The 15,346-nt window shown below is 41.2% G+C and overlaps 1 protein-coding gene and 1 long non-coding RNA gene across 2 annotated transcripts; one reads left to right on the top strand and one right to left on the bottom strand.

Moving 5' to 3' along the window:
* Positions 1 to 208: 208 nt before the first annotated feature.
* On the top strand, positions 209 to 2,950 carry LOC146571031 (uncharacterized). Its single transcript, XR_014893058.1, has 2 exons — positions 209 to 598; positions 967 to 2,950. It is a non-coding gene; the product is annotated as an uncharacterized LOC146571031 (long non-coding RNA).
* Positions 1,267 to 15,247, bottom strand: ark2ca (arkadia (RNF111) C-terminal like ring finger ubiquitin ligase 2Ca). Its single transcript, XM_085279951.1, has 8 exons — positions 15,061 to 15,247; positions 8,035 to 8,335; positions 7,821 to 7,946; positions 7,548 to 7,677; positions 7,359 to 7,463; positions 7,033 to 7,128; positions 6,833 to 6,933; positions 1,267 to 5,267 (listed from the first exon to the last, which is right to left on the bottom strand). Exons 1-8 carry the CDS (start codon positions 15,119 to 15,121, stop codon positions 5,150 to 5,152), a joined length of 1,038 nt encoding a protein of 345 aa, XP_085136077.1. The 5' UTR covers positions 15,122 to 15,247; the 3' UTR covers positions 1,267 to 5,149.
* Between the last annotated feature and the right edge of the window lie 99 nt (positions 15,248 to 15,346).

Raw genomic sequence — 15,346 nt, 5'->3', positions numbered from 1 at the left:
TTGTTCAGTTTTGATGATCCTATGCAAATTGTGGAGAATGATATTTAGACATTACATTAAACAGGTAAATAAATGACTCAAATGGGACATTCAAATATGTCAAAGTGATCGTTAAGAAGTAATTGTGTATGAATTTTATATTTATAACTTTTTCCTTGGCCCAAAACAATTGTTTTAATGTCTAGTCAACAATACAGGGACACACAGAGATTCCATGATTTCTTCGGGTTTTTGAATTACAATCTAACCGCTACATGTCAGTAGATTGCAGAAATCAGTCAACTGAGTTCTTTTGTCCCTGATTCAAGTGTATAATCCTAGATACGGTGGCCAAAGGAAAAACATGTTGTAGTCAGTCAAGAGAGACCATAAACATTAAATTTAGACTGTTCCCCATGGTGACATGGTCAGTCGGCAAGTTTCTATTAATGTTTGGACCAGATCCGGAAAGAGTTTTTCCCTATTTGTGAAAAGCTGTCAGTCTTCTGTTTGCCTTAGCTGTCAATGCCCAGTAAGAAGCACCTATCTCTATTTTCAAGTCCAATATGTGTCACTGAGTCAGAGAAGCTCATGTCTGAACAATGACAGCCATACTAAGGTGAGTTGTTGAGGACATACAGAACATTAGGCGGCACTATAGTTTTTGCTGCTGGTAGCCTCTGTTAGCTTCTGTGAAACAGTCTTTGAAGTGGATGTAGCTTTGCTGAACTCTGACGCTCTGAGTGAATAACCTCTTATAAGGTGTGAGAATGTAATCAAGTGTGAATTTTTAGGATTTTTAGGAATTTTAGGATACTTTAGCCTAACGTTAGCTAGCATAATGTTAGCTTAAAACCAGCTGCTGTTGTTGTTAGCTTTTGTCAGCTAGCTGGAGATAGAAAGATAACAGTCTAATCTTCTGACAATAAGTAACTGGAATAATATTAGGAATAAATGAGGATGTTTATACACATTTTTGTGTTTTAGAGTCCTGACTTCAGTTCAGCAGATAAGACTTGAGGTGAGGAGGAAGAGGATGACTTTATATCCAGATGCTGTTGCCTCTTTTCTTTGTGTTTTCACTTCTTTGGTAAAGGAGATCCCATCAAAGCTGACATGTGGGTGATCTCTAGCCACATACGTAAAACGCTATAAATTTATAAGTACAATATCTTTTTTTTTTCTCTATAAAACAACCTGATGACCTGACTTCACCTTTAACTAAGGATGAAGTACAAAACTGCTGCATTTTGAGGGGTTAAAAAAAAAGACAAAAGAAAAAATAGGTTCACTTCCATTTTACCAAGTTTATTACAAAAAGAGCACATATAAAAGGATAATATACAAGCCATGAAATAAAATAAAAATTAAAAACAGAACAGTTTGGGTTTAGCAATGCAACCTTTGAGATCATTATCATCATTATTAGTAGTAGTAGTAATAATAAATAAAGTACAAAATTCCACCAAATGTAAATCTAACATTTACCCATAACAGGCTCATCCACTTCATCATCAACACGCTCAAAACCATTTTAATGCGCTATTGCTTTAATATTAATGATAAATAGTTCTATTTTCAGATAAAATATCCTATTTTGAAAAAACATTGCGCAGTCACAGCTAAACAGCAGGTTTTCATACAAGGATGGCGGCAGCCCTTTCACTGGCACTTTTTGGGATAGTTTCTCTTCACTTGTTGGTTTTTGTCAGATTCAAGCAGCAACAAAATTTATAATTTTTTTTCTGTTATATTCTTTGTATATATTTTCACCATATACTATGAAACCATTGCGACTACACTGAAACCTGAGAAAACATGCATTTGTTTTTTGTTCTTTAGAAAAGGTTGTGCTTTAAATCCTTGCCTTCCTTTTTTAGACTGTGAAAGCAAACAGAGAGAGAGTCGGAGAGGAGGGACGGACGGTAAAATCAAACGGAGACGGAAAGAAGAGGAGAAAACAGAATGGAGAAGTACATCGAAAGGACCGCTGTAAAGCCCACGGTGAAACATGCCTCTTTATAGTCAGAGCTATTTCCACGGCAATGCAGTGCTTCGGTACTACAAACCGGCAGCTAGTTTTTGGACAGCTTGACTTGGATTGATTGATTATAATGGCTTTAGTCAAATGTTGTCTCAGCTCCTTCGTTTTCCATTCACTTAATTAACTAAGCAACCAGTAAGGCATGGTGGATGGACTGATTGTTGTTCATGGTTTCCGTTATATGGAAATATCCCCTAACACTTAAAGCGAGGCACTTGTTATGCTTAAATCTACAAAGCATTTCGGGGAAAAAAACAACAACATAAGAAACCAACGAACAGAGAAACACTAGAGAGATGACAACTGAAGAGATAACACAAAGAGTTAAAACAAAGGAACATGTTTCATTAAGACCCTTAGTGCATTGTGTGAGAAGCAGAGCATAAAAAAATAAAAGCCAGTTCATTTAAATAATCTAAAATATTTTTTTTGCCAGTGAGAGGGTTCCCATTTTAAACAAGTTAGTGCAAAAGAAAGAAAAAAAAAAAAGAAAAAAATTGTCACAAACCAAAACCAATTCACTTGCAGTTTGTTCACTACATCACAGCATGGGGGATTGGAGAGATTGCATTGAATGGAATGTAACCAAGATCCACAGCACCACATGAAAGAGAAAAAGAGACATAGAAGACAGGAAGAGAGAGAGAGAAAGAGAGAGAACGGGCTCAGTAGCTCAGCCTTGGTCAGTAAACGCACAGCCAGCTTGTGGAGATCAAACAGCAAAACCTTTTTTCCTCTTTTTTTTTACTTTTAGTGTTCCGAAAAAGTACAACTGCATGCAAAGCATTCCCATTTAAAACAATGCAACCAAAAAACATGAGGTATCCATTTTTTAATAGCCTTTTCATGTTATATTTGTAAATAAATAAATTATGATTCAGTCAACCCAACTCCAGAAAAAGAAAAAAAAAACTATATAAAATTAAATACATACCCACAGTATCTACAGTTAGTAATAAATTATGATTGTTAAATACTTAAGGCATCTCAACTGACAACACCCTGTGTAAACTATGACAACTTTCATCACGGATGACTCCACTACAGGAGGAGGCAGTGTCAACACTGGCAGTGCACAAGACAGGAAGAAGTAAGCCTTGTTAATTGAGTCTCTGGGCCAAGTGTTACCCTTGTTATATGCTATCACAGTGCAGAGAGGACAATGAGGGTCCTAAAGGCGTCCTGTAACACACGCGCGCACACACACAAACACACACAGCTCTGTGGAACTGAAGTGACAAGCTGACACAAAGGGTAAAAAAAAAAGAGAGAAGAAATGGTGATGGAGAGAGTGTGTGTTTTAACAGCCTGAATGCTTTCCTGCTGTCCTGTCGTCTCGTGTCTGTGTGCACTGTGAGAGGGAGGCTGCCTCCGTCGCACCACGTTTCTACATGTTCTAGCAAATACAGCATAGCAACCAGCATAGCAACCACGAGGGGAGGTCTGTCACACAAATATAACACAAGATCAATACGCAAGCTCCTCTCCCAGCTCAAAACACTGCATGAATCCGTACCTATATATAAACCAAACGCGATGCCGAGGAGAAACTTTTGTTGCTATAACTATCGTCACATGTGCTTGTTCTTTAGGCAATAAGGTAAACATCAAAAAACAGGATCCCAAGGTCGCCACCAAAGGGAACCGGATGACACGCGCTACAAGTCAGGGGAGCAAACCACTGACTTTTTAAAAATTATTATTATTATTATTAATATTTGTTAGTGTTCAGAAGATAGTCACAGCTCAGATTAACTAAGTCATGCACAGGCGTCTCTGTACCTTTTAAAAGTGAAGAAACGCTACCACAGCCAACAGCCCCAAACCCAAAAAATGAAACATGCAATCTTCCTTTTTTGTTTTTTAGTGTGCACTGTTCTGCCACTGGCCTAGTGCCAGATGGAAATGCAGGTACAAGGGCAGCTAAATCCTCCCACCTCGCTCTGCAGTGCATGATAGCGTCTGTTGTTCATCCCTTTTCAGGTTTTTTTGTGTTTTTTCTTTTTGTTTCTTTTGGTTTTGTGTTGTATAAGCACTCCAGTTGCCGTGTTCTTCACCTAACACGTTTGTGTGAGACACAGTCTCTTGAAGTGACACATGGCATGGGCAGTGGACATAAAACCTGTGCGGAGATTCAAGCTACACTGTGACATAATGCATTTTGGTGAAAACACTATTATTTTTTGTCTTCTTCTTCTTTTTCAATTTCAAACACAAAAACATCGCAGTCACTGGGTTTTCCCTGACAGTGAATGAGACCTAATCACATCACACCATCTGCACATGACACCAGCCCAAGGTAAACGCACAACTGTACTGCGAAATGTCAAAAGCTGCATGAGAGAATTAAAACACCCAGCTAGCTGGTGCTTGGCCTCGAGGAGGTCGCACCAGATCTCACTTATTGGTTACTGCTACTCTACTACGACCACAAATGATCTTTAGGTAAACATGGCATCAGAGCATTTAGATTCTGTTAAGCTTTCTTGCGTGGCAGAATATTCATTTTGATTGTGTTTAAAAAGAGAGAAATATATATTTGTGTGTGTGTGTGTGTGTGTGTGTGTGTGTGTGTGTGTGTGTGTGTGTGTGTGTGTGTGTGTGTGTGTGTGTGTGTGTGTGTAAAAAGAGAGCAAGAGAGAGAGATTGAAGAGAAGAGAGAAAAGTAGCCAGCTAGGTCTGGGGTTATGTGTTTTCTAGTCTCAGGACATTAAGTCATGGCTTTGAGGACATGCTACACAGCCCCAGGCTACCTACAGTACAACACCACAACAGCAACAACAACCCCACGTAAGACCAGCAAGCTACAAGTAAACCCTGTGTATATGAGTATGTGTTTGTTAGTGTGTCTTTTGCTTCCAGAGGGATGTGCTTCTATATAAAGAGAGTCCTTTGCGGCCTCTCCGTGCAGTTAGTTTTCCTGGCTTGGCTCAGTAAAGCGTGACTCAGAAGGGTGGTGATGTCACATGAAGTCTGGAGACATTTGGCAAAGCACCCGACGGGAAGGAGGAGGTCGAGGGAGGTGGGGTGGGGTAGGGTAAGGTGGGGGAGGCTGGCGAGCCGGGGGTGGAAGAAAGCAAGAATCGCACCACGAGGGCGACTGAATCACGAGAGTGTCGAATCTCATCAGCTGTCGGGGTTCAGCTGTGTTTCGATGTCAACTCGACAGATTGGACACTTTCTGCTGGTGGCCAGCCATTGGTCCACGCAGCCCTGGTGGAAGAGGTGCATGCAGGGCAGCCTCCTGCAGGATAGGAAGAGAGACAAACTTTAGGGTCAGTGTGGATTCACATGACTGTGTGTTACTTTTCCAGTGCATACAGTTGTGAGCTTAAAAAGACCCTCGGGGAGTTAATTCTGTTCATTCAGGCATGTAGAGACAACTTTTGTTGTTGAGTAGTCAGTCCCAAATGCCTCTCAGACAGCTGAGACTCTTATGTTGCAAACCGATCCTCTCGCCTCACCCAGGGGGACAGTTCTTGTTACCTAAAAATTCCCTCCCAACCACTGTTTCAAATGCATGTGCGTAATGGAACAGAACATTTTAGGGATTATAATTCCAGCATTTGAAAAGCAGGTTGTTGCCATGCTTCTGCCTCTGCATAGAGGCTACTTTTGGCAGCACCATTTTCACAAGGGGTCACTGCAGCAGGTAGTTCTGCATGTTTGATCAGTTTTATGGTGGATGCCTTTCCTGATGCAACACTAAAGGGGATTTTTGTCTCCGTGTGAAAATACAACTATCAAAAAAAAAATGTAACTAAATTTTGGTATGTGGGTGGCTTGAGATTGGACTATTTCTTAGCCATGATCAGCAGCTTCCTAGAGTCTCAGCTATTTGTCTGGCAACAGCTCATAGCAGAGGCTCATTTATGCACACATGTGGTACAGGACTGGAAAGATTCTCATGAATGATTTGCTCAGAAGGTCAGCAGAAACACAATGGGAAGAAGTAAATACTTGGTATTTGTCAGAAATTCTTACATTATATTACATAGACAGTGGATGAAATGATGATTTGAAATGACTGCATTTCATGAAATGACTGATATTGGATTTATTATATTTACTTTTACAGGCCCATGCTCATGTTCTGACTATTAGTCCTTTATTGCCAGGAAGCCTGATGACATTATATCACATATACCATAGTTTTTAAGTATCAATTAGATGTTGCTGTCCTTGAATCAAAATAATATACATTTTAAGGTGTTATAGCTCTGTAAAAGCTAAAAAATAGTCCACTTTAGCTTGTTGGTAGGTGGTTAAGTAGCATCAGGGACCTAAGATGTACCTGTGTGCAACGTTTGGCTGCTGTGCTACAGACTGCACAGGAGGAGTTTGCAGACAATACACAGAGATGTGGTGTATCATATCATGATTATCAGTAAACCTGACAATAAGTCAGGTAAAGTGATATTTATTATAAAGTGGAAAACAAAAATCAGACAAAAATGTTAGAAGGCAACGCTGATAATGGTAATGGTACAGTAATTCCTGTAGTCGTGCCTCTTTTATCTCTTGCAATTGCTTGATGTCTCACTCAGGCAATTAGCTTATCAGTCTTTCAATGATGTCATATTGTCTACGATAATAGAAAAGGAAGTCCGGCTTCCATCTCGTCTTCCCCATCAGTCCCTGCTGTCTAGACCCATCCTGCAATGCATCTCTGAGCTAAGCTCATCATCTGCAGCCTGCAGCATCATGTTTCCCATCAAATCAATTTGGTATAGATTTTCCCATTTAACTCACTCAGAATAAGTGCACTTCTCTTTTTTATGATTTCTGGGTCTACAAAGTAATTATTACCTGACATCTTCTCCGTCCTCCAGCATGGACAAACATATGGTACATTTTTCATCAACATCTGTTTCCTCCTCCTCCCCAATCTTCAACTGCAGGGGCTTTCTCTGTTCGTGGGTCACATTACAGAGAGACAGAAATGTAGGGTCAAAAAAAAGGGGGAAAAAAAGCAAACGTTCAACAGATTTTTGTCTCATCTGCCATACCTTCTTGTATTTGTGTGGAAAAGTAAATCTCTCTATGGTTGTCTGAACAGCTCCTCTGCTAACGCTCCCCAGTCGATCCTCCAGCTGCAGCAGCTCCTGCAGGAACAGCCCAGTTAATAAAATGAACCAGAATGCTAAAAAGAGAAAAAGCTACTACATGGACAACAAATGGTTTGGTTCACTGCTGTTTTCATGGTCAGGAAAGAATGAAAAAAATCTGCGTATGAAGCTCATACTGATTAAAAGCTAGAGAACAGTTAGTACATATAACTTAAAGTGACACCGTGGGAAGGTGCAGAGTTTGATAGATGGACAGTCAGATTTACCTCATAGCTTTCTCGCACAGCAGTGGCGTGCCTCGAAGGATTTAAACTTTGCAGCGCCAACAGGTGAAGCTGGGGGTATGGGTAGTTTCTGATTTCATGCACAACCTACAACAAAATCCTTCATTATATTACAGCAGGAATATAGACTATCAAGCTATCCAAGGCCACCTGAGGAAGTGACCAACATACCACTTGTGCAGAGGATGTGTTCCTGGGAAAGTGATGCATTCGAGGGGAGGCCAGGTAATGCTGATAGTGCTGTGGAAGCTGCTGGAGCTGGTACTGATGGTGAGGGAGGCCAGCATCTACGCTGAGATCCCTGCAGAAAGAGAGGAACGTGGCTAAATTAACATAGCCCATGCCAGGCAATGTGGCAGACAGACAGATGGGTGGAAAGATAAAAAAAGACGGGATCATTTCTCAACTCTGCAGGATTCTCGTTAATCCCCAACGGTGACTCACCAGTCGGTGCCTTCGGCCAGGTACCGCGGTTGTTGTGTCATTGGCTGAGGAACATGGAGGGGCGGGGAGTACTCGTAGCCCGAACGCAGTCTGTGAGGGTTCAGGGGAATACGCTCCTGGGCTCTTCTGTAATTAGATAGAGATTTGATTTAAAAATATCTCGGTTTTTTGTTTGTTTTTTTAGTTGTGTTTGTATGGATGCAAGGGTCACTACCTGGAGTGTGGGAGGATCCTGCGATGCTGCGCTTCGAGGAGCTGCTGCTGGATGAGGTATTGCTGGTGTAAGGCCTGAGGTAGGAATGAAGGCCCCGGCACATCCTGAAACTGAGGGGGTCCGGGCAGGGCAGTGAGGGGTGGATGGTGCGTCGGGGGCAGGTGGGTGGCCAGGCCTGTCTGCGGGGGCTGGCTGGCATGTCCTAGAGGAAACTCAGCTGAGATGGGCGCCTGGGGAGCACCCAGGTGAAAGTGTCGGCAGGAGGTAGCATGGCTGTGTTGATGCCTGGTGAAGTGCGCTCCTATTGGGAATAAATGCGAGGGATCAAAACGGAGCTGCGATCACTTTCACTGAAACTTACACGACAAGGAGACGAACCAACAGCACTTTCGCACACACTCGTAAAAAAGACACAAACACATTTAAAAACCAACCACGCAGAGAGGAACGTGACACAGGAAGAGACAAGACAGACAAAACAGCAGATGGACGACGCAGACATGGAGAACCCTGTGGAGCACCAACTAAACCCACAGACGGATTTCACTCAATGGTCTGCGTCTCCACTTGCCATGTGCAGCCAACAGGAAAGACGCATCCTCACTAACTGGGGGTCTAGGGTATTTCCAAAACGAATCCCAGCAAAACCAATAGTTTCAAACTCTGTTATTTTTATTGCGTTTGCTGTTTGAAGGAACATATTAAACTGAGGCTTTCTCAACAAAAGAGTCAGATAACAGTAATGCACCATAGCCATCAAGAAAGTCTGAAAAGTTTATGGGCTTTCATTTTTGTCTTCTCTCCACCCTTCCTATTAAGCAGAGAAGATGGGAGGTTGTGTGCTAGTCCCACTGAGTCACCTTGGTGTTGCACTTGCACAAAACAATCAATACAAATTACTCAGAGCTCACAGAAATGAATGCTGGAAGCAAGCTGAGAGTATTACTCCTTTAACTTCCAATTAAAGCTTCTCTAAATTTCCTCTGGAGAGGAAAGCAGACAGCGGGGTCTGGAGGACAGTGTATACGTAAATATGTCAGTATTGTGTCTTTGCATGTCCCGTGAATAAGAACTGCCCATTTAAACTGTTTACTCATAATCTTTCAAACAATAACATGAAGCCACATTGTAGATTTGGCTCTTTGTTAATGGTCTATGACATACTTAATATTTCCTGACAAGTTTAATTAACAGTAGCTGGTTCACTGAGTTGAGATCTAATTTAAAATTTAACAAGTGTGTAACATTTCTCAACGGCAGAAAAGGAAATATTGCTTTTACTTCACTGTTTTTTTAAGACGTAGCAAATCAATTAAGGAGAGTTAGATGTGCAGGGAAGTGGTTATGATTTGATAAAGTTCTGTGCAGATGAAACAAACGCATTTCCCAAAATGCTCTGTTTTTTGTTGCTGAAACGACATATTTCTCTGGCTTTGCTTTGTTGGATATAGCCTCGGGACATGGAAAGCCAGTGAACCCAGAGAGCCACGGGCAAAGAGAAAAACAGCATTTGGCTGAGGAAGTAGAGCAGAAATGGCAGACTGGTGGCTTGGATTGGTTAAAGGCTGTGCATCAGTTTTGCATGAAGCCTGTGACCCGGCAAAGCTGGACTGTTGTGTGGAGTTCAGGGTAAATATCAGATTATTTGTGTCTGGGAGCTTTTCACAGCATGAACTGCTGGCATTAATATTTGACGTACTGCAGAGCTGCCAGCAGAAGCAGCCCTGATGTTTCCACTGTTACATCTGAGGCTTTGTCTTTGACTCACAGACAGAAACACACACACACACACACACACACCCTTCCACCTATCCTCTCCCCTCAGCTGCTGCACAGGCGGCCCCTCCCCCACAGCATGGCTGCAGCATGGTGTCCCACAGTGAGTGACAGCCAGCAAGCCCCACCCACCTGCGACTGCAGCAGTCTGACATGGAACCTCAACTCTTTTCTTTCTCTCTCCCTCCACTCCTCCTGAAGTCACTGCAGCTTTACATCACACCTCCTCTCTAACACACTCCTGTCCTCTGCCTGTCTCACTGGTCTCCCATTAGGCAGAAACCATCCCCACACCTGCTGAGGTCGCCAATTATAACACTCACCATCAGAAGGTGAGGATTAATGAGGCAAAATCAGTGCATGTGTTGTACAGCTGCACTTGGTGAAGAAAAAAAAAATCCAGCATAACATGCACATGCTTGGAAAACCATTGTGCTGACCTTGCTTTTCGTGGTTTTGTATCAGTGCAGCCGCACATGCAGTGCAGCTGCTGGAATATTTAGAAGTCAGCTGCAGAGCACACATGGCTGTGCCTCGGACACACCTTTAGCCTTTTTCAGACACTGCGCGCAGATGTAAGGTTCACGCAGCTGAGTCAAGTGTTAAAATGGAAGAAAAGCGTCCCACTTGGACACTTTTCAAAGAAGCATCTAATGCCACATTTAAAGAGAAACACAACAGATGTCTAAAAAACTGAAGATTTGATGAAAATGAAAAGTCATTACACAGCTGGCTGATGTGCATAGCCAGCATGTAAAGAGAAATGAGTTACTACTAACAACAAAAATGTGACTTCTTTTATTTCATTTGCACTCATTACTCAGAGTTTAACACATTATCTGTGCTTGAGAAACAACGTTAGCCTAACTGGGTTTAGTTATGCTGCTGTCACCAGCTAGAAAGGCAACATGAATAAAAATGTGTCATGGTCCGTTGTGCTAATAAAGAAAAACACCAGCTGAGGACCTGACAGCATACCACAGAGACACGAGTTTAAATGCAGACTGAGCAGCCACCATTTAATTATTGAACCTCTGTATTGTCTTTGCGGTACCCATTTGGAGACTGCAAAAAGGAATCGCTAGACATTTAGGACTGTCTACTTGTTCACTTTGTGCTGGAGGTCAAGTCTATATTGCTCTTATAGCTGAGTACTGATGTTAAAGGCTAGAGCCAGGAGGCAGCAAACTCAATATGTAGGCAAAACTCACCAATTAATAGGTAGTCATTATCTCTTATCTAGTGGATAGTACTTTTACACTTTTCAGTTAAAACATGTCGATGAATGATTGACAGATGTGCTGGAAGGTAGTTTTTGTCTTTGTAAGACAAAGCCACTTGGTGGCTTTTGTTCAAGGCATCTTGCTAAGGTACAAGGTAAGGTAGCAGTACTGATTTTGTGATGAAGAGAAAAAAAATGACTATCCTATTTTTCTTTCCTGTTTTTGTTTTTGTTGTTGTGTTTTATATACACTCAGTTTGAATTGTAAGCTATACTTTTTAGGACAGGGGCCAAAAAGATGGGAAAACCCAGCTAGTAAAATGCCTGAAACCTCTTCTAAAAAACAGTATTGATTCCAATTGGGTAAACTGAAAATAGATCAATTTTGTAATTGGGTTTAAAAAGAGAGTCTTTTAGATGCAACTATGTTGAGCGTTTCACCAGTGGGTTTTTTTTTTCAAAGTAAAACACAATCTCCATAATCTTCCACTATCACTGGGTTATATAATCACCAGTTCAGTGTTGTTTAAAAGATTAAGGGAATTCTAAGAATTCTCTGTATTCAGGGGGGAAAGCTGAAAACCAACACTGAACGGCAGTGCTCTTCAGCGCCATTTCAGTTCTGTGGTGGAAATCTGTGAAGTGGACTAAACAACTTCTCAAAACCACTGTGAAAAACAAACAAATTATACATAAATATAATTCAGAAGAATGGCACCATTCCTGATGATATGCGCATACATTAGTGAGCAATATTATGAGTAACTTCACAAATCTTGATGGTGCTTTCACAAATCTGTGAAATCGCCATTAATGCTGAACAATTTGATATGTACAGGTATCGGATCAGATGACTTCTTTTTTTGAAAGCCTTTGCTTTTTTTTCAGCAAGACCGTGCAAAACAACATTCCTCACGAATTACAGCAGTATGGCTCTGTACAGAGTGAGTCCAGGGGCTAAACAGGTCAGAGCCATCACCCAGTATCAACATTCTAGATAATGCGAACCAAAGATAAATAAATAACATGTATATAACAAAGGGGGCTCTGAAGTGTTGAGCTGCTGAAATCTTACATGAAAACATGTTTCTTTCAAATCTACAGCAACCGGTCTGCCATAGTTTCCAAGCCCTTGAAGAGTGTTGTTAGAAGAGCTGATGCAACTCTGTGGTAAACATGCCCCTGTCGCAACTTATTTGAAAGATTTTGCTGGCATCAAATTCAAAACAAGAACTTATGTTTTCCATAAAGAAAAGGAAAAAGGCCTGAATAATCCTTAAATTCTATTTTGTGCTTCATTAATTCACTTTTATTTTATTTTTAAATATAGGGTTTAACGTGCTTGCAAATTATATTGTTTTATTTTCATTTTATATAGCATGCCAGCTTTTTTTAAATTTTTTATTATTAAACACTTGTATTTTTATTTACTATTTAACTCCTTTTGAGTGTTTTTTTGCAATATACTTCTATTAACTATATTTAAAAATATATATATATTACACATACCATGATTTCACCCATATTGCTCACAATGTTAACACCAATGATTGGCTGTGAGAGAGGCTGTGTTTTGGTCTATAGATAGTGTATGGATTTGGACGGAATGACAGCCTGTATGTAACAGGAAATGTCAGTGTCGAGGTTTCAATATCAAACATGCCTTTGCATTTTAAAAATGGAAAGAAAATGTGCTTGCCCCTACTCCAAAGTAAGCAGTGTGGCAACCTGAAGAAACTCTGTCAAAGACAGCTGAGAAATGAGAGCACATATAGAGTGAGGGGACCGTCTCAGTGACAGCACAGTGTGGAGGGAGGAGGGGGAGGAACACATGGAAATCAGCAAAAAGCACACTGAAGGTTAGGAAGAAAACTACAGTCTTTATTGGAAAAATATTAGTATGTGTGGCACTGTGTGATAATAGTAATAATAAGAGTAAGAGACTCTACATAAGCATAATAAGCATAATAATAATAATCCCATGCAAATAAAGACCAAAGGCAAGGCCTGACCATGCTCTCTGTAGGGTTAACAGAACAGAAGCAGCATCCAATGAGTAGATGTGTATGCTTACAGCACATTTCAGTACAGCAGGGACATCTCTTCACAAAGATTACATTGGAATCTGCTGTTCAATGTGGAAAAACAAAAGTATAAAATGACCATGCATTAGGATCTAATACAAGAACATAAGGCAGAAAAACCACAACCAAAGAATAAAAAAGACATTTTGATTCTAAAAAAGGAGATCTACAGCAGTGCAGGATATACACATCCCTGTAAAATGGATAGCATTCTGGAGGTGCTGGAGGTAAGATTTGAGAGGGAGTGGTAGTGGTGGTGGGGCGCTGCAAAAATGGCAAAATGGGTTTAGATTCACATCTCTCCAATTTATTGTGAAGTCCGCTCAGCTAGCAGGGACAAATGCTTTGACACATGGATAGGATTATGACCAGCAACCATTAACAGGTGCAGTGGACCTTCAAATGTGGGGAAAAAAAACATAACGTCGCCAAAAACAAAATGACTTAAGCGCTGCATGCCAATTAGTGATTATCAGGATAACAAGATTATTAGTAATAGCAATTGTAAAGTGCTCCTTTGACAACAAAAAGACGGTACAATGCACCTTTGTGAGGAGAGTAATCAACGAGTTCGATCAAGCCTGGCTGTAATCGAATCGGGGAGGGGAGGATCAAAATGTATCCACTTTACAGAAATTTACAGCAGAATGTAGTCTATCCACACTGAATGGGAGAATCACAATGACAGTCTGTAGTAAAGTCTAACGCTACAATGGGTTATTCACTAAAGAGCAACATGACAGTTTAAATTAAGACAAACTGTTTTCTACAGAGAGTGTTATTCTTTAGTCTGTTACACAGAAGGATACGGTATGAGTGGGAACTCTGTTTTAATGCCAATGTCGTCTTCAGATGGAAAGAGGAAATGAGGAAGAAGGGGTTCACAATACAGCTAGATGCAGAGAACAGGCAGAGGCTACGGCAGACAGCAGCAGATGATCGTTAGCTACACAATGGAGGGGGACAAAGGTCTGAGAAATGCGGAATGTAGAGCCAGCCTCGATACTATGGAACAGGAAAAAAGAACACAAATAAAAGCACAATGAAATCATTGGTGCTACTGCATGTAGTTTTAACAATGCACGACAAATTACTATTATTATTACATAATCAACACAGAGAGCCCTGCTGCAGTGGAGGATGATGTTATTGTTGTTATGCCCTATTAAACGGATTTTATGCTGTTTCACTACTGGAGCACCTGCAGCGAAATTTGCAGGGAATTTTTTTTATTATTATTTTTATTAGAGGTTTGACGGGGACATGCTCCAAAAATGTTAAAGCCTATTCGCATTAAAAACCAGTCATATGCTTATACTAATTTACACCGATTAGCCTAATGCTGTCTTTCAGTGGAAGAACCATCCAGTTAAAGTAACTCGCAGAAATGAGATTTTTTTAAAGGATGCACTTTGGATTCAGAGGTCTACCCTAGCTTGGCTAAATTCATAATTTAAGAAACCCCTGTGGAGGTTGTAAGCTAAATAAAGCTGGGCTGGTATTAATCTGCCGTTGTTGTCCGGGCTGTAGTAGCTAGCGGCGACGGCACACACATAAACAAGGCGAAGGGATAAATAGATAAACCAGACAGAAGCGCGCTAGCCGCCGAGGGTAAAAAAGAAAAAAATGAAAAGGGGAAAAGAAAAGCTGCCGCTTGACAGCTGAAGTCCTTTTAGTGCGGTTTACAGGCCCGAAACACAACGTCTTCGTCGGCATTTGAGGGCTCACGTCTTCGGTCGCTTCATTAGCGGTCTCGGTTCGGCTACAGCTAGCAAGAAGGCTAATATAATTTCGGTATCGCTCGCTGTTACGTTGGCTCGCTTTTAGCTAGCAGGTGTCAGCTCTGTTTACATCATCTGTGGATATTTAAGACAAGTAATGAAGAAGTATTATTTCGGGGTTAGCGTTAGAAAAAAAAAAGAGAGAACATAAAGCTCCTCATACCTCTGTTTCTAACTGAGCCGAAGACGGGGAGAACCAGATATCCGACATGCACTAAAACCATCCTGGGTCCTTCTTTGTTTTGTGCGCAGCCAGTAAGACAGATGGTCCATGGAAATGATCCTCTTCAGTCACCAGCACATTCAAACAGACTGCGCTGCCTGCACACACACACAGACCCCTGTAGCCAATCAGTGGAGCCTTCCGAGCAGGACCCTCCGGATTTGACAGCGGGATCCGCCAATAGGATCAGTGCCTGGGCGGAGATATCCTTCCCATCCGCACGCAC

This window comes from Mchenga conophoros, linkage group LG7 (assembly GCF_057382185.1).
Source record: "Mchenga conophoros isolate Kocher_MC1m ecotype Shallow Benthic linkage group LG7, M_conophoros_male_GT1.1, whole genome shotgun sequence".
In the NCBI taxonomy this organism is placed as follows: Eukaryota; Metazoa; Chordata; class Actinopteri; order Cichliformes; family Cichlidae; genus Mchenga; species Mchenga conophoros.
The sequence above is the reverse complement of the archived record's forward strand: the minus strand, read 5'-3'. Positions and strand labels throughout refer to the sequence as shown.